The sequence below is a fragment of the Elgaria multicarinata genome, chromosome 1, assembly GCF_023053635.1.
Source record: "Elgaria multicarinata webbii isolate HBS135686 ecotype San Diego chromosome 1, rElgMul1.1.pri, whole genome shotgun sequence".
NCBI classification, from domain to species: Eukaryota; Metazoa; Chordata; class Lepidosauria; order Squamata; family Anguidae; genus Elgaria; species Elgaria multicarinata.
The window spans coordinates 74,934,142-74,954,246 of record NC_086171.1 but is presented as its reverse complement, the minus strand read 5'-3'; the positions used below and the strand labels follow the sequence as shown (position 1 = coordinate 74,954,246).

Genomic DNA, 20,105 nt, shown 5'->3' with positions numbered 1-20,105 from the left:
GCTAGGTATTCCACATGACTAAAGCACCTACTGCGTAATTGTGAAGCCTAGAAACACTGCAGCCCTGCTTTTATGAATGAGAAATAGGGGCCGGTTACTGTGAATGGCGGAAGCTACTACTGTGCAATTGTGGAGGATAGAAATAGCACTGGTGCAATTTTATGGGCAATACAGGCTATGTATTCTGCCCTACTAGGGGGAAAGAAGGAATGGGGGAAAGGGGGGGTACACCCCCCTGATCAGGTCACTGGCAGATCACATAATTAGGCCTGCCCAGGATTTGACGTGGGGGGAGGGGCACACTGCAGCAGAAGCGCTCTACAGCTGCATTTAAAAGAAACAGAAAGACTTGCACCTTTTCCAGAGGGAAGCGGTGCGGTGACTCCGGTTCGGCGTCAGCTGTCACGAATGACCCGATGTGCTCTCTCTCCACCTTCAATCGGTTGTGTCGATTCGCTCCCTATGATTCCCTAACGCTGAGTGGGGTCACAGCACAGCTATGGAGTTTCCAGAGGGTAGCAAAGTCGGGCTCGCCAAATCTGCCTGTCAACACCAGGTACAGTGTAGCCTGTTATTCCCTCTCTTCAGAAAGGTTACCAAGTAGTGAAGCAGTTCAATGAGTGGATGGGATTTGTTCTGGTTAGTGCAGAACTTTGTTAATTGTTAACTTTCTGATTTCAAATGTTTTAACTGAGAATATTTTGGGTTTTAATCTTGCATTGTAAAACACTTTGAAATCTCTTCTCAGAGATTTCACATTTCAGAGTAGCTAAGGGCAGGGATGTGTAAGTGGAAAGGGAGGACAACACTCCTTTGAGCCAGTTAATGGAGTAAACAGAATAAAAGGACATTCCCCAAAGAATGATATTTTTATGGGAGAGCACCAGTGTGTGTGTTTGGGTGTGGGGAGGCAAGGATCCAACCAAATGAGACTTTGACTGTCCCAAGTGGTTGCACACATGCACGGATGAAAATGCTTTGGACCTAATTGAATTCCTGGAGATGGTGTGAGTAGTATAAATTGAAAAGGATATCCTCCTTTCCTCCCTTCCAGTCACTTCCTTGTATATTGAGGCAAAACAAGAACTTAATGCCTATATGCTGTCTTATTTCGGGATTACAGAAGTCTTTGAGCTAAAATGTGGCTTCTAAAGAAAAAAAGGGGGGGAACTGACTTTTCCGTTACACATAGGAACATCACAATTATTCTATTAGGCTGGGGAGATGCATGGGAAGTTATGGGTTGTCAGCCATTATGTGTCTCCCCTGACCTCCAGCAGATCCTCCCTTGAGATTTTATATTCCACCCTTTGACAGGTTCCCAGGCCAGCTTACAACAAGTTAAAATTGCAATTCATTCATTCATTTTTTTAATTACATTTACTGCCTAATAACCAAAGCCCAATGAAACCTATTGAAACAAAAACATTCCACGTTTAGGGTCCCACCACTGAGTAGGCCCTTTCCTCTGTAGCCACCTGCTGCACCTGAGATGGCAAGGGCACTTAAAGAAGAGCCATGATTGAAGATCTTAGCATATAGGCATGCATTAATGGAGGTAAACAGTTCTTCGGGTATCTCAGTTCCAAGCCATAAAATTCTTTAAAGGTAAAAAACAGCATTTTGAATTCAAATAAACTGGAAGCCAATGCTGTTGGCAAAGCAGAGGTGTCATGCGATCATATCACCCAGTCCCAGTTAAAGAGATTCACAGATGCATTTTAGACTCAATGCAGATTCATATATTATTTATTTATTTATTTAAAACATTTATATCCCGCCCTATATCAATAAGATCTCAGGGTGGCATACAGATAAAAGCATACAGTATAAAACAGTAAACATACACAGCTAAAAACAAATTAAACCATAAACCAAGTTAAAACGATATATAATTTAAAAGCAGTAAAACTATTAAAACAGTTAAAACAATGTGCCTAGTGAATTCAAGCATTAAAAGCTTTGTTAAAAAGCCATGTTTTCACTTGGCGCCGGAATAAAATCAGCGTTGGCGCCAGTCGGGCCTCCAAGGGGAGGGCATTCCACAGTCAGGGTGCCACAGCAGAGAAAGCCCTCTCCTTTGTCCCATCATAGCATATACGTTGCGTTAGTGGGATGCGGAGAAGGGCTCATCCAACAGATCTCAAGTCTCGGGCAGGCATACATAAGGGGAGGTGCTCCCTCAAGTATTGAGGTCCCAAGCCGTTTAGGGCTTTAAACGTCATTACCAACACCTTGAATTCTGACCAGAAGCATATAGGCAGCCAGTGCAATTCCTTTAAGACCAGAGTTATGTGGTCTCTGTAAGATGTATCCGCCAGCAGTCCAATCAAACAGTGATCAGGGCATGGATCAATGAAGCCAGGCAATCTCTCTCCAGGTAGGGTTGCAGCTGTCATACCAACCCAAGTTGCTAGAAAGTGTTCCATAGTGTTGAGGCAACTTGAACCTCCAATGACAAAGGTGGATCAATGAGCACTCTCAGACTGTGAACATGTTCCTTCAGGGAGAGTAAAAGCCCCACTAACCCAGGCAGATGAAACACCCACCAACAGGATCTCTATCTTGTCTGGAATGAACGTCACTTGCCTGGCCCTCAAGCAGACCAATACTGTACAGTTGCACTTTTCTTTTCTTTTTAGCACTATTGCCACTTCATCTGAAATGGATGAAGAAGAGAAATGAAGCTGGGTGTCTACATATAGTTGGCACCTCACCCCCAAGCTCTGGATGGCCTCACTCAGGAGTCTCATGTAGATGTGTTGTTGTTTTACTACATGTATGTGCCACCTTCAGAATTTAAACTGTACCAATGCAGCTTCCAAATAATATAGAAATAATAGAAGCCTAATAAATTATACACACACACATACACACATAATATATAGTCCAGGTGGGGCATGCTCTGAGGCCTTCTTCACCTGCCTCTCTCCCTCTGTATTTCCATGTTAAAAAGCTTTGGGAGAAAATGGAACCCTGCATAATCCCATAGCATAGATTCCAAGGAGTTGTGCACTACCTTCAGCACAACTCCTTGGCATCTATTCAAGTAGGAATGGAACTACCTTGGCACAATGCATTTAACCCCAAACTACGCAGAGAGCAGCCAAGTTCATAGGATCACTTTGGCTTAAATAAGACACCATGGTTTGTGGACACTCATTCCTTAAACCAAGCCTCCTCACAGGTTGTTGTGTTGTGCAAGAGTGAGTTCTTGACATAGTTTAAAAAACAAACCAAAAAAACACCCACAAGCCTAAAACAGCCCATGGATTTTAGGTGATTTATTAACCATGCCAATAAGCTACCCATGTAAGGTTTGCATAGGCACACACAAACTATGGTGGCTTGTTTAAGACACCATGATCATGCAAACCTGGTCAGCCTCTCTAGAAGGATACCATGGACAGCGATATCAAACGCTTCTGAAAGGTTCAGGAAAATCAACGGCGCCCTGTCCATCCCCTAGCATAGGTTATCGAACAGGCCTAGGCCTGAAGCTCAGTTTAAATGGATATAGATTAAGAATATAGATACAGATTAAGATTATTGTTTTAGTGCTGTTTTTATTGTGTTCTTACTGTTTTATTGTATTTTTTATCACTTTTAATTTTATATTGGCTTTGTGTGTTTTAGTGTTATATACCATATTGGTAGGACTTCTGCCCTGGAAGGTGGCCAATAAGTATTTAATTAATAATAGATAATAACAGGATGGCCACTTATATATTGCCCCAAAAGTGGAAAAATGTGGACACCAATTTGCATAAAATTTGCACGTAGATGGATTCTTCCTTGTGTGTAACCTAAACTTGAAGGGCAAACTACACACACACAACAACAACAACAACAACAAAACCCACCAACACCATAAGATGAAAACAACAGAATGAAATTTAATAGGGATAAATGCCAAGTTCTACACGTAGAGGGGAAAAAACAAATGCACAGTTACAAGATGGGAGATACTTGGCTCAGCAATACTACAAGCGAGAAAGATCTTGGAATTGTTGTAGATCACAAGTTGAATATGAGCCAAAAGTGTGATGTGGCTGCAAAAAAAAAGCAAATGCTATTTTGGGATGCATTAATAGAAGTATAGCTTCCAAATCACCAAGGTACTGGTTCCCCTCTATTTGGCACTGGTTAGTCCTCATCTTTATTGTGTCCAGTTCTGGGCACCACACTTCAAGAAGGATGCAGACAAGCTGAAGGGAGTTCAGAGGAGGGCAATGAGGATGATCAGGGGTCTGGAAACAAAGCCCTATGAGGAGAGACTGAAAGAACTGGGCATGTTTAGCGTGGATAAGAGAAGACTGAGGGGAGACATGATAGCACTTCTCAAATACTTGAAAGGTTGTCACACAGAGGAGGGCCAGGATCTTTTCTCAATCATCCCAGAGTTCAGGACACAGAATAATAGGCTCAAGTTATAGGAAGTTTCAAAAATCTGTTGAATAAAACTAGAATATTAATTTCTGAAAATATGCACACATTTCAAGAGTTTGATCTCTCTCTCTCTCTCTCTCTCTCTCTCTCACACACACACACACACACACACACCAGCATAAGGTTGGGCTGCAAACACACAAAAGCACAGGAAAGAGCCAGAGATTAATGGATTTATGAATTTATGAACATGTAAAAGGAAATGGTTGGCCCTTTTTGCAAGGCAAGAGTGTTCAGTAAAAGATCCAAAGAAGGGGACCAAGTGGCAATTGATCCTGAGGAACAAAACAAACCCTAAATTTCCAAAGGGTAGCCATGCTAGCCATTGGAGCAATAGTCCTGTGGCACCCTAAAGACCAACAAATTTGCCATGGCATATGTTGTTGTAGGCAAGAGCCTACCTTAGATGTATGAATCTATGAAAGCTCATCCCACCATTAAATAAAAGCTGTTTTCCTTCTGTGTCTCAGAATAATATCCGAAGACCATATTAACTGAAATCCAAATATGCTCTTTACAGCAAAAATCTGAAGTAAGTCTTATTGACTCACCTTTGAGTTTTTCCCTATGTAAATGGAGTTGGGGGAGAGTGGAATCCGAGGTTTACAAAAAAACCAAAAAACCAGAACACAAGTATCAAGTTAGATGTCTGTTTCCAGAAAACTGACAAGCAAAAGAAGTTAGGTTTGGAAGTTTTTATTTCAGGAGCTAGCAGGTATTTAAGGGTGAGCTTTCTTTGAGTTCATGAGCATTTTGAGCCCAAGAAAGAATGCACACTTTTAATCTTCTAGAAAGTATTTTAAATAGTTTTAAATATTTTTATTTAAGAAATAAAGTTAAATTTCCAGGTTTCTGAATATATCTTTGAAAGGTCAACCTGGCTAGTGTCATTGGAAAAATTATTGTTGGGGTGTGGGTTTTTTTTTTTGGAGTATGCTCAAACTTTATTTCTTATTAGCAATATATTATCCATTTATAGGGTGACCATATGAAAAGGAGGTCAAGGCTCCTGTATCTTTAACAGCTGCATAGAAAGGGAATTTCAGCAGGTGTCATTTGTATATATAAAGAACATTGTGAAATTCCCTCTTCCTCACAGCAGTTAAAGGTGCAGGAGCTATACTAGAGTGACCAGATTTAACAGAGGGCAGGGAACCTGCAGCTTTAAGTGTTATGTTGAAGAGGGAATTTCACCAGGTGCTGCATGCATACAAACAACACCTGCTGAAATTCTCTTTTCTGTACAAATGTTAAAGATACAGGGGCCCTGTCCACCTTTCCATATGGTCACGCTAGGTAGACTCTACAATTTTTAAGGTCAGGCATGGGCTATGAAATGAGTGTTTTTAAATTCTATAAAGCACTGACTCAAACTGATAATAGTAAACAGTTGTAATTTTTTAAAAGTAGTGTTAGCGTACCAAAAAACTTATGTGCTACGCAGTACAGGGCAGCAGATTTTTCCTGATTAGTTTACATGTAGAAATGAAAAAGGAGAATGAGGAAATCCACTGGACTTGTCAACAAGTTAGCTGGTAATATGTCATTAGCTGCATGACCTGCGTTTCTTCCACAGGCAACCAAGGTTAACTATCGAAAACAGTTCAACAGAGAAATGCATTTAGGCTGCAATCCTAGATTCACGCAATATGGCGTAAGCCTCATTGAACGCCATGGGAGTTCTTTCTGAGTAAACCTAACGGATCACTCTGTTAGTAAACCAAAATTTAAGCACAAGATCACGCCAAACGTAATAATTTTTCCTGGGTGAGATTTAAATTAGATCCTGTCCAAAATTCCTCTAGTTAATTATTGTGTTCTTGCTGTTTTATTGTATTTTTATCACTTTTAAAGAGTACACTGTACTCTTTTCATCACCAGCTGAAGACCTTTTTATTTTCTCAGTATTTTAACGCTTAATTTTAACTTAAATTTAATTTTACAGTCCTAACTCTGTATTTTAATCTTATATCAATTTTGCTGCGTGGTTTTATCCTGGCTGTGCTTTTTATACTGTATTTTGTATTTGTGTTTTTAACCTGTTGGTTGTTTTATTATGGTTTTAATTTTTGTGAACCGCCCAGAGAGCTTCGGCTATTGGGCGGTATAAAAATGTAATAAATAAATAAATAAATAAATAAAATAAAATAAATATATAAAAATATGCCATGTTGGGAGGACTTCTGCCCTGAAAAGTGGCTTAGAAATATTTTAAACAATAATAAAGAATAATAGGGTGGCCCAACAGGAGGAAAAAAGAGGATACCAATTTGCATAAAATTTACACATGCTAATTTATATGTATAGATGCAAATTTAGAAACCATTACTATAATTTTAACAGAAACACAAAACATGTCACGATAGTGTTCCTGATCAGCCAGCTGTTTAAATACCATCTGAGGCTGCATAACTTCAGGGCCCTTGTTCTGCCTTCTTACATATTTTTCAACTGTACTTGAACAGGACAACCTTTCAAATAGGGATGATGCCTTCAAACAGAGGACTGTCCTCTGTAAAAGAGGGCACATGCCACCCTGCGTAAAACTCAGTAACTGCCTGAGCATCTGTGCTATGCTCCGCAGGAACAGGAGCTTGCATCATTCATCTGCCTAAGATGAAACATAAGACGCCTGGCTGCCCTTTCACTTCCCTGACCCATCGAACCATCCGTGCCGTATTTCCCCCTGCCTATAATCACCAACATAGGGGCACCTTTTTCTCCCCCCAGGCCACCAGAGACAACATTCCTGGGGTATATGATCACACCATCATGGAGCAATACTAAAAACAATCAGACTCTTCCTCTTGACGGTAGGAAACGCTCTCACTTGACGCTCAAAGCGACGACACGTAAGGGAGTGTCCCGCTGCCTGAGTCAGAGGCAAGCGAAAATAACCTGTCCACCTTTAAATAGCTCCCAGGGCCATGGGCTCCAAATGTCCTGGGGGTCCCTTAGTTGTTATACTCAATATAAATGGATACGGTCGTTTTACAGTCAACTTGTTTTCACTCCCAGTTCCTGGCCTAGAAGGAAATATTACGCAGTAGCCATTAGTCTACCCATAGCGTAATGGGGAAGCAATATCCCTGCCCTGTATCCATCTCAAGAAGAAAAACCATGGTCTTTTCTGAATTAAGCTCCAATTGGTTAGCCCTCATCCAGCCCATAACCATTTCTGTGCATTTGGTCAGGACCTGAACCAATAACTGAGGATTAAATGAAAAGGGGATTGGGGGGCGGGGGAAGAGAATGAGCTTGTTGTCACCAACATATGGGATGCAGCCACACTTCAAGCCAATGAACAAACTCTTCCTGAGATGGCCTATAAGTGTCACCAGTGATTGTGAGGCTAGAACAAGGGGTTGGTAGTCGCAATTAATAGGGATGTAATATAATAATAATAATAATAATAATAATAATAATAATAATAATAATAATAATTTGTTACCCCCCCTCTCCCTCTGGATCAAGGCGGGGTACAACACAAATAAAAGCACCATAAAATACATACAACTAATTCAAACGTTTAAAACCAGTGCATCATTAAAAGCAGCACACCATTAAAAAAAGGCATCTTAAAATTCAACTGGGTAGGCCTGCCGGAAGAGATCAGTCTTTATGGCTTTCTTTATGGCTTTGGACTTGGCTGAATCCCAAATAGAATCTGATCTAATGGTTCTCTTCCACTTGTTACGGTCCCATGTTTTCTCACTGCTGCTTCCATCATTTTTTCTTTCCACAAAATTATCCATTAAGGATGGAAAGATGGAATCCATGGCCTTTTGGTTGGTTAGAACTCTGTTGGGATGCTTTTTTGCTCTGGCACAGCACCTCTTCTTTGATTGGGTGAGTCAAGAGTATTTTTCAGCCTCACCTTCCACTGCCTGCCCACCTCCATTCTCCATCCACTGCGCTGCTCCATCTTGAAACCTTTTGTTGCTCCAGCACAGCGCCTTGCCCAAAAAAACTGTGTGCGTGAGCGGCAACGCTGTAGGCAGCACTGCTCATTAGCCTCCATCCTCTGACCACTGAGATGTTCCACCAGTGCAATAATGCAGCTCTCAACCTTAAGAGTTATCCTTCAGGAATTTGTCTAATCCTTAAAAAACAAACAAAAACAACAACACGAAACTAACGCCATGTATTCATGTTCCTTCCTGAACTGAAATAGAGAGAAAGTTTTTCTGATTCAAACTAATGCCCCCACCCCAGTAAGTCACAGGAGCTCATTAATTCACATCAACAGAACCTTAAGATAAGAGAGAACATAAGAAAGACCCTGCTATGTCAGCCCATGAATGCATCCAGCATCCGGTAAAGATCTTTCTTGCACAAAAGGCCCTGCACCTATGTAGTGGAAATTTGTCAGGCTTCATTCCTACAGGAGGGACAATTATGCCTACAAATCCTATCTAATTCTGTCAACAACACCAGCAACAACGGTTACAGATGCTTTCCTGTTTTAAAAAATCCCCAAATTTAAAGTACCCTAGAAGGTTCAAACATATAAGACCGACTCTGGCCCGCTTGCACTGGCTGCCTGTATGTTTCCGAGCCCGATTCAAGATGCTGGTTCTAACCTATAAAGCCTTACACGGCTTGGGACCACAATACCTGCGGAACTCGTTTCCCGACATGAACCTACCTATACACTATGTTCAACATCTAAGGTCCTTCTCTGGGTGCCTACTCTGAGGGAGGCCCGGAAGACGGCAACAAGGGAGAGGGCCTTTTCAGTGGTGGCACCCCAGTTGTGATCTCCCCAACAAGGCCCACCTGGCGCCAACATTGCTATCTTTTCAGCACCAGGTTTTTTAAAAAATCTTTTCCCGGGCATTTAGCAATATGTGATGAGCTTCATTGATCCTGGATCTATTTTATAGTTGTTTATAGTTGTTGTTAGATGTATGTTTCTGTCTGTTGCATGTTTTTGTGGTTTTAAATTTTGTATATTGCTTTTAATTGTTTTAATCTTATGTAAACCACCCAGAAAGCTTCAGTTATGGGGTGGTAAAGAAATGTAAACAACAACAACAACAACAACAACAACCAAAATCCCTACACCTTTCTGGCTGAAAGCTGGCAAGTTGCATCCCCTTGGAAGGATCTACTATGCCTTCAGATGTCATCCACCTATAATGATAGGGAAGGGAGACACAAAGTTTGCATTTCTAAATCTGACTTTGGATTTGGCCCTGAGTCAAATCAGGCACATCCAAATTAGTTCGGGGCAAATTGAGCTATTTTCCAAATTGCTGAATTGGGTCTGAAAGGAATCATGTAGTTGGTGCACCACCACCCCTGGTTATGAACTAGGAAAATGGCCCATGAAGGACTTCAATTTGCAGTGCATACAGAAGATGCAGTGCATTACAGGGATATACATTGCATGCGTGTGTTCCCATTTTGAGATATTCTTGTGTCAAGGAGTCCCAAGTTACCCAGTGTCAGGGATGGAGATGGAAAACAGGGTTTGCCTTAACCCACAACATAAGGGAGAAAGTAAAGGTGTCCACTGAGGGACATTATTGTCGTCAGGCAAACCTGACTATCCAGAAGGCTTGATAACTTTTTCTGTTCAGTGCTGTTGCCGTCTTCATTTTTTCACTCAGGTTTTTATCTGATTATATGGGGTTTTGTTTGTTTGTTTATTTATTTATTTGTTTGGAAGCTTCTTTTGTAATATGAAAACATGCACTAAAACAGTGGTTTAAAATCCACTCTTTTTCCTCTTTCGGGTGAGTTAGTGTGCTCACCCTGTGAAAATATACTTCCTCATTATAAAAGAGGATTGGCAATGGATTAATTGGCCAAACAATTTCCTTTCTTGTAGTGTTGGAGCTGTTTTAGGTACAGGACTGGGGCTGGCCCCTATTTTCCAGACACTGGCCTGAAGGCTGGAAGAGTATTCCTTATGCTACCCACCCAAATGGATGGTGTGTTTTGCTAAAAAAAAAATAAAAAAAATAGCGCATACTTCCAAGTTTATATGGTTATGATAATTAGACTGTAAAACCACACTGCATAGTTACTTGGTAGTTATGAGAAAGGTAAACGCAGGATTTTCTACGCTCAAAGTTCTGCAACAAAAGAGCTTCCATGAAACATTTAGCCTGAAATTTAGAGTTCCATCAGATGAGTGTTTTATTGCACGCTCGTTATTGGGCATTCACGGATTTTCGCGGGTCCCTCTCACATTGTCGTCTGCCTTTCTAGCCTTTTTGCGCCACAAAAAAACACCCCAGTCAGTCCAACTTATTTTTAAAGACGGAAGTTGCAGCTATCTCCTGCTGTGTGCAGGAGAAGCAGCGGGATCAAAACAGCCCACTGAATGGGCCATGTGCACGTTGTTTACTTCCTCTTTCAAAAGAGGAAGTAATGAGGAAGAAACGTGTGGGCAGAGAAGCGACGGTAAGCGAACGTGATTTTCTCCTGTGTGATGAGTCTCATAGATAACCTTTATATGTTACTCTACCTCTGTGGGGGATGCTTTTCCACAAGCGCCCACACAGGAATATTCCCCAATGTGTGCTTTGTGAGGCAGAAATGGTGGCAAGTTTTAAATGCTTCTTGAAAACACACCTATTCTCAAAGGCTTCCCCTGGCCTGGGAGGGACTCTGTTACTACCCTCTTGTTATTCTTCTAATATTGTAACATTTTTACAAGTTTTCATGTTTAAATTATTTATTATTTTATCTGGGCTGTTATATTATTATGTTGTATTTTAATGTGAACGGCTATGGGATTTTAATACATTAAGTGATATAGAAGTATTTTAATAATTAAAAAAAACCCACCAAATAAATAAATAGCATCTAGTGCATAACTTTTAAAAGGATAACTTTCGGATAACTTTTAAATGACCCAGACTTGTGGGCTGGGACTGATTTCATGGCTCTTTCCCACGGAATTGCTACGCTTCTCCAAGGAGGGTGTCTGTGTCTTTGATATCTGTGTCTTTGATTGGCTTCTACCACATGAGCAGGGCATTTAAATATTACCCCAGGTGTACAGGAGCCACTCAAAGAAAAGTGAAAAGAGAAACATTTAATGGGCCCCTTTAGCTAAATCTTCACATCTGAATGGTCTTATGTTTGTGTTTTTCATTGCATTTATATACAGTGCCAGGGACCCCCAGCCAATGAACAACTTCAGAGGATGTGTACAGGCTCTAAACTCTCCCTCTCTCTCCCTCTCTTTCTCTCTCTCTCTCACACACAGATGTAATACCCTCCAGTCAGCATAATCCCTACACCAAAGTGCCTTTTTTATAGAAATTCTGTGATGTGGGATGCAGCAATTAGGTTACATTCTTAAGAACACTTGCTCAGAAATCTAACTGAGACTTTTGGGTAAGTGTGCTGGAATTGGATCCAGACTTGGTTAAACTTAAAGCATATACCCACTGAAATCATGAGCCCTAAGAGTCATGACTAAGTCCCATTGATTTCAATGGATCTTCTCTTACTATAAGATTGGACCCAACCCATTGAGACTCATTTCCAATGCACTGTGTGCCACTTCCAAGCAAAGGTGATTAGAAAAAAAATGCAAGCTTACAAGGGCTGTGGTGTGGGAGAGACCGTAAGAACCGCCCTTGTGTGGAATTCATTACCACAAGATGTAGTAATGGCCACCAGTTTAAAAGGGGGGTGGATAAATTCCCGGAGGAGAAAGCTATCAATGGCTACTACTCCTGGTGGCGATGGGCTATCTCCAGTATCACAGGTAGTAAGCCTCTGTACACAGTCTGGGAGACATGAGCGGGAGGCTGTCCTGCTTGTCAGTTTCCTGGGGGCAGCTGGTTGGCCACTGTAGGAACAAAGTGCTGGACCAGATGGACCCTTGGGCCATAGCTAGACCTAAGGTTTATCCCTGGATCGTCCAGGGATCAAACCTGTTCATCTAGGTGACACACAGGGGATCCAGTGCTCAGGCAGGGACGAACCCTGGATGATCCCAGGATTAACCTTAGGTCTAGCTGTGGCTTTGGTCTAATCCAGCGTGGCTCTTACTTTCTTAAAGTAGGTTAGACCAGAGATCCATCTAATGTAGTAGTATGTTTGGACCTGCGACCAAACCAGAGGCTTCTGGGATGATTACAAGCAGGGTGTGCAGGCAACTGCCTAGTCAAGTTATACTGCAGCTGAAGCTGGAGGCTCCATCCTGACTATTAGGTGTTGCTAGACCTATCGTCCTCCATGATTTTTTCCCCTATTAAAATGTAGTTATTGTTGCTGTTAATAAAGAGCCCCCGGGAAAAGGCCCCTGCACGCTCTCCATCCTCCAGTGCCCGAGGAGGAGGAGGAGGAGGGCAGCTCCTTCGCAGGTGTGTGCCCGGGCCCTGCCTCGGAGGGGCTGGAGCCAGCCGAAGGGGGTGTTGCCGTCATCCTCTGACAGGCTCGACGAGCCTCCCCGCGCTCGCTCTCCCTCCTGCCCACAAATGAAAAAGCTGCGCGCAGCCGGGCGCAGGGGCGAGATGCCCGCTGGAGCCGCCGCCGCCGGCCGCCTGCAGAGATGTTGCACTGGAATGAGGAAGTGGAGTGGCGAGGGGAGGGACTGAGAGCGGAGCTGCCTCTGCTGGGGCGAGGGGCGGCGGCGGCGGCGGCACATGGAGCTGGAGAGATCTGGGCGAGTTGTCTGCATCCAGCTCCGGCCAGAGCAGGTACCGTATTGCCGCGGCGCGGCGCGCGCGCACATCCAGCCTCGCTCTGACACTTTCGACGGCCGGCGCCGCGCGCTTTCCTTCCACACCTGTTTGAGCGCTGGGCTCTCCGGCTGCCGCGGCAAACTTCTTTTTTTCCCCTCTGGAGGGGAGACGAAAAGTTTGGGTAAGGCGCGAGGGAAAGGCGGAGAGCCGCGTGCCGTGAAGTGCGTCTGCTGGCGGCAAGTGGCAAGGAGTTCCTCCTCCTGCCCAGAGACGTCCTCCGTTAGGTATTGACTCGTTTCTCGCCACAAAGATCGGGTCGGATTCGAGGGAGTTTTACCCTCGGCGACTCTGGAAGAAGGGAGAAGTTCGCAACTTTGAAAGGGACGGGGCTGGCTTTTAAAGTTTAAGAGATGCTTGCTAAGTTTGTTTGTCTGAGGTTTTGGGGGGCGGGGTGGGGGTTTAAGTTTGCATTTTTGTTCATAGCAAATCGATCCGTTGTCATTTGGTAAATGGAGGCGGTGAGAGTTGGCGACTGCTTTCCCGAAGTTTCAATGTATGAAAGAAGTAATTTGGGCAAAGGGCTGGATTCTTCTGTGTGTGCAATTTAAACCTAAAGGGAAAACTATAAACGAAAAAACAAAACAAACACACACACCCAGCAACTCCAAATTAACTCAAAGCTGGAGGGGGATGGGCAGAAAGGTAGACAGTTTCTGAAAAATATGTATATATTACAAGAGTTTCAACCTCCCCCTCAAAAAGTTAGGCTGCAAACACACAAAAACACAAGAAAGAGCCTGAGATAAATGGATTTATGAATTTACGAACGTGTAAAAGGTTGGCCCTTTTTGTGAGGCAGGGGTTTTAGTAAAAGATCCAAAGAAGGGGACCAAGTGGCAATTGATCCTGAGGAACAAGCCAAACCCTAAATTTCCAAAGGGTAGCCAGGCTAGCCATTGGAGCAATAGTCCTTTGGCACCCTAAAGACTAACAAATTTGCCATGGCATGTGTTGTTGTAGGCAAGAGCCTACCTTATCAGATGTATGAATCTATGAAAGCTCATCCCACCATTAAATAAAAGCTGCTTTCTTTCTGTGTCCCAGAATAATATCCGAAAGCCATATTAACTGAAATCCAAATATGCTCTTTACAGCAAAAATCAGAAGTAAGTCTTATTGACTCGCCTTTGAGTTTTTCCCTATGTAAATGGAGGGGAGGGGTAATCCAAGGTTTACAAAAAGCCCACCAGAACAAAAGTATCAAGTTAGATGTCTGTTACCAGAAAACGAACAAGCAAAAGAAGTTAGATTTGGAAGTTTTTATTTCAGGAGCTAGCAGGTACTTAAGGGTGAGCTTTCTTTGGGTTCATGACCAATGTGTACCCAAGAAAGAATGCACACTTTTAATCTTCTAGATAGCATTTTAAATATTTGTGATTGCATTTTAAGAAATAAAGTTAAATTTCCAGGTTTCTGAATATATCTTTGAAAACTCGACCAAGGCTAGTGTCATTGGAAAAATTGTTGTTGGGTGTTGTTACTGTTGTTTGGAGTATGCTCAAACTTTATTTCTTAATAGTAATATATTATCCATTTACAAGTAAATGCTTATTGGTGTAGACTCTGCCATTTTTAAGGTCAGGCATGGGCTATGAAATGAGTGTTTTTAAATTCTATAAAGCACTGACTCAAACTGATAATAGTAAACAGTTGTAATTTTTTAAAAGTAGTGTTAGCGTACCAAAAAACTTATGTGCTACGCAGTACAGGGCAGCAGATTTTTCCTGATTAGTTTTCATATAGAAATGAAAAAGGAGAATGAGGAAATCCACTGGACTTGTCAACAAGATAGCTGGTAATATGTCATTAGCTGCATGACCTGCGTTTCTTCCACAGGCAACCAAGGTTAACTATCGAAAACAGTTCAACAGAGAAATGCATTTAGGCTGCAATCCTAGACTCACGCAATATGGCGTAAGCCTCATTGAACGCCATTGGAGTTATTTCTGAGTAAACCTAATGGATCACTCTGTTAGTAAACCAAAATTTAAGCACAAGATCACACCAAACATAAAAAGGTTTAAATTAGATCCTGTGCTAAATTCCTCTGATTATCCCAAATTCTTTCTGTTTATAAATCTATATGTTTCTCTCAGTCCATGAAGCAGAAACATTTGATTTGCACACTCTTAATATATATCATTTGCTTAGATATCGATAGATAGATCGATAGATAGAATTTTATATGCAGTTATATGTATATAAACTGCATATAAAATGTATATAAACTGTCTATCCTTTGGGCAAATGTAGAATTCAGTTCTATGCACACCTACTTTGGAGTATGACACATTGAACTCAGTGGGACTTACTATCAAGAACAAAGCACATCAGGATGGGTTGCACCATCAAGGTATTGAAACTATTATATCCATTTTAAATCAATGGATTTCCTACATTGATTAGAAACACTGCACCACTGGGATGTGTTTTTTCAAAATAGTGAACAATTCCGCCAAAGTCAAACTGTTAAACAGCCCGAATTAAGAGTTACACAGGTGTGTAACTCCTCCTTGAAATAAACTGGATATAAGACTGCAACCCTGAGCAAATGTAGTTGGAAGTTAATTGGATTTATTTCTGATGAAAACATAGGGTTAGATTGTGGGTTAGCTTAAAATAACTCTCACAAAAAGGTCATGAAGTATTGACTGGAAGTACTAGAAATGAGTTGTACCCCTCAGTTTGAGACTTTGAGATGCACTATTATACAGTTTTTCTCTTTGGGACGGAATATAATTCCGTATGCAAAGTACTCAAGCCAGGTTCAAGTGACTGAATTAATCAGATTTCCTCAGAAATTCTTGTCAAGCAAGTATTTTTCCCATTTTACTCCTTATAATAATTTTATAATATAGTAATTAAATAAAAATAAGAGAAATATAATTGATAAGGAGGAAGAAATATTTTTTTCCTGTTCCTGGACCCAGAATGCTTTGCTTCAGAATGAGCAAGTTTTCTGATTTCACTTAGAAGGTGTATGAAGGAGCTGTAAAGTTTTTATCAGACATTTAAGATCAGGCACCTCAGTTGAAAAGAGAAAAGCATTTGTTTTATATCAAAATAGGCACAAATGTTTATTCTAGGCTAAACACAGGCTGCATAAGAACAATTTGCAAGGATTAAATCCTACACTTTCAAATTAGTATGCAAGAATATTATACATGTATAGAAATAGATCTTGGAAAAACAGTTTTATTTTAACAGCTATAATACACATTAGCACAAGTGATTAAAAGAAGGTTTAGGCATCTTGGAAGATATTTTTACCTTCTTTTCAGATAGTGAAATAACTTCTAGTTATATAACCAGCTCCAAACCAAATATTTTGTATTGAAAATGGACAAAATATTAATTTGTAGTGATGAATGAAACTCTGGTTATTTTAATTTTAAACTGAAAGCTACATTCTAATCCAAATGTTTCAAATTAAATCTTTACATCTTGAGATTTAATTGACATTGTTAAGGTTTTAATTTAGTTGCAAACCCCTGTAGATTAGAAAGAGGTGTAATGCTTACAGCTCTTTTTGGGAATGTACCATGCACATTAATGGGGCTGAAGCAATTTTGCCCAAGACTGGAGCAAAATAGCAACTTAAACATATGCAGGGCATATTTGTCCACTTGTGGGTACAAATATCAGTGTACCAAATTATCTGGCACATTGATACCATGGTTATTGTACCAATATAGCTGACCTTTCACAGGCACAGTTAAAACGTTTTAGGACTGTCAACCAATTAACTAACTAAATAATATTCAGTTGATGACAATCTTCCTTTAACTAATCAATTATATTTAAATAAAGCTGCATATAAACAAAACCTCAATAAGGTGCCTTTCTGAAATAAAGTATCTAAAGATTAGGATTTAATAAATAAATGGTACCATTTATTGCTAGAAAGAAATACTATTTTAATAGTTTCTTTTTCATTCCTTGTTACTGTAACATGCCAGAAAAGGAAAGGAAGTATGCCCTTAAATCTTAAATGCCGATTGATTGATTAATCTACCAACTGAAATGCATTAAAGTTTGCACTAAAGATGTATTAGAAGTGCAAATTCATACCCGGATGACCTTTTGGAACATATCCATTTTATCCTAAGTAGTACAGGTTTATTTGTTGGTGGTTCTCATAAAATGCTTTCTCTGATTTTTATGCAGAAGTTTGTCAGAGTGCTCGCTAATAAATCTTTAGTGCAATGCAAGCTTTAATTGTATTAGTATGTTTAGGAGCCAGTGTGGAAACCTACAGATAAAGTTTTGTAGTTGAGTTCCTTAACGTGAAGAAAACAAAACAAGCCTTGAAACTCCTAAGTGTGATTACTTAGTAGTTAGTTCCTTTTGAAATCAGAAGGATTCCTCCCCCCCCCCCCCCGGCGCTCAAAGGGAGCATGTTTAGAACTGTGGCGTTGAATTCTTATTGTAAGGAATGAAATCGTAGCAGGGCAAAGGCAGTGCTGAACATTTTTCACGTGCCAGCTCTTATAAGACACTCACATTGAAGATTGTGGGATGCTGCAGAGTATCAACATGTGCTTTATAGGCCATTTCTGGGCATCATAATAAGAACTTGCATAAGCTCCTCTCCTTTTTATTAAAAATGCTTGTTCTTTTTTGGTGGTTGTTGTTGATGACGATGATGATGTTTTAGCTTAGCTGAAACAGTTTGCACTCCAGTAGCAACTGATCTGAAATTCATTATGACAGGAGAACGAGGTTCATAATAGTGTCTGAAAGTAGTTTGGGGTTATTTTTAGATTTATCAGAGAAACAAAATCCTCAGATGCATCTTGGTGGACGTAAGATATTTATGTTAAACGATACCCTAAAGTAGGAATGGCCAACTTTGTCAGCTAGAAATGGGAGCAGTCCTTAAGATGTTTTGGACTTCAACTCCTATCAGCCCCAGCTAGTGTGGCCAATAGTCAAGAATGCTGGGAGTTGGAGGGCACCAAGTTGGGGAAGGGTGCTCGAATGGGTAGGAAATTCAGTATTCTTCCTTTTCTGTTGCTATGTGGAACATAAAAAGATTGCTTTCCCTTTTCTGGCATTTTATTTATTCCTGATATTGGAGGAGCTCAGAATAACATTTTAGCATCACAACAACCCTATGAGGTATTTTAAGTTGCAAGAGAGTGTCTGGCTCAAGGACATGCATGCAGACATAAGAAGGAGCTTGCGCAAAAGTGGTGGATTTGAATTGGGGAAACCCAGATTCAAATCTCCGTTCAGCCACGAACCTCACCAGTTATTTGCCAAAATAGTTAAAAGGAACCCCCATATTTGGAGGCAGTAGACTTCTGATGCCAGATGCCTGAGCCTGGATATAACAGGGGAGCTCTGCTGCTTTCATGCCTCCTTACGTGCTTCTCAGAGGCTTGTGCCAACCCAGTGTTGGAAAAACCATGCTGGACTAGATGGACCGGCGTGATCTGATCAAGCAAACCTCTTCTCATTGGGTTGTTGTGAGGCTAAAATGTTATTTTGAGCTCCTCCAAATTCCAGAATAAATAAAATGTCAGCAAAGGGAAAGTGAGCTGTTTGTGTTCCACATAGCAACGTAAACAGAAGTGTACTCAGTTTCCTACCCTTTAGAGCAGCCTTCCCCAACCTGGTGCCCTCAACTCCCAGAATTCCTGACCACACTGCCTGGGGCCGATGAAAGTTGAAATCCAAAAGGACTTGACTCCTATGAGCACTGGGCAGCATGGCCAATGGATAAGAATGCTGGGAATTGTAGTCCAAAACATCTGGAGGGCACCATACTCTACAAAATAGTTTCCCTATATCCTAGGAAAAGACCTGGATGCCTATGTTTTGCTGAGCCAGTAAGTTATAACTGGTGTTTTTCTTTAAATATTCTTATACCTGTCTTTACATTTTATACATTTTTATAGTTTTATACTGATGAAGTTCAACTAAATTTTAATGTATAAGCCTTGCCAGGCTGTACGTTGTTTTAACATTATTATTATTTAATGAGTCAAGTTAGCATATATAGTTTGCAGCCACTTTTTAACCTTCCCATTTACAGGCTGATTCCCCTTGAAAATAAGTAGCATTACACTGGTTTGTATGCAGAGACACCAGTTAAAGGTGTTTGTGGATAACACTAGACATGCATATCAGGTACTGATAGTGTGTTGTGCCCTGTTGGACAATATGTGCTTCTTCTGTCCTGTGATAAACTCAGGCTTCTATCTGATTATTCCACAGAAGGGTTGTGGACAAGAGGGTTCCGTTTCCCCTCTTCTACTTCCTGTAGCCATAATCTGTAGCAAATCACTGTGGAAGTTCTGGGCATAATCCCAGAATTTTGCCCAGTGCCCTCTTAAGTTCAGTGGAGCTACTGTAGGGAAATTTGCCAGTGGATTGTTTCTCTAGTGTCTGTTGTTTGGTGTTCAGCAGATGGTAGAGTGTGGAGCCCAATGTGGCTTCCCAGCAATTCTCCAAAGGGATGGGCAATTGGTTTTGAAGCCTCCTTCTCCCCACTGAGGCCTTAGCTAGGCCTAAGGTTTATCCCGGGATCGTCCCAGGGTCATCCCTGTTCAAGTAAATGACACACAGGATATCCCGGGAGCAGGCAGGGACGACCCCGGGACGATCCCGGGATAAACCTTAGGTCTAGCTAAGGCCTAAGAAAGCAACAGAAGCTTTGGCGGAGTCGGTAGTAACCAAAGTCCAGGGCCCTGCAGTGCAGGAGACAGCCACAAAGACCACCCAGAGAGCAGCAAGTGCAGAAGCAAACTCCATTTTATCCCTAAAGTGGATATGGCGTTATGATGGTGTAATGAAATGCAAAGCTGCACATGCTCAAGAGTATTTTTCTTAAAATTAGGGCTGGCAAACAGTTTTGTTGTCGTCTTTCTAACGTTTCAGGAATCTAAGACCTCTTTTAAGGCATGGAAGTTGGAGGAGGGAAGAGAAATGTTAGGT

At 41.2% G+C, this 20,105-nt stretch overlaps 1 protein-coding gene across 11 annotated transcripts in view; it reads left to right on the top strand.

Moving 5' to 3' along the window:
• Positions 1–12,957: 12,957 nt before the first annotated feature.
• The window catches only part of IKZF1 (IKAROS family zinc finger 1), a 97,700-nt gene continuing 90,552 nt past the window's right edge, over positions 12,958–20,105 (top strand). For 9 of the 11 annotated variants that reach the window (XM_063130485.1, XM_063130475.1, XM_063130465.1 and 6 more), the window contains exon 1: positions 12,958–13,118. In XM_063130485.1, coding sequence (XP_062986555.1) covers positions 12,971–13,118 — 148 coding nt within the window. In that variant the 5' untranslated portion in view covers positions 12,958–12,970. Of the gene's footprint in view, positions 13,119–13,169; positions 13,388–20,105 lie in introns of those variants that run through there. The other 2 variants (XM_063130430.1, XM_063130439.1) reach the window with 2 other exon arrangements.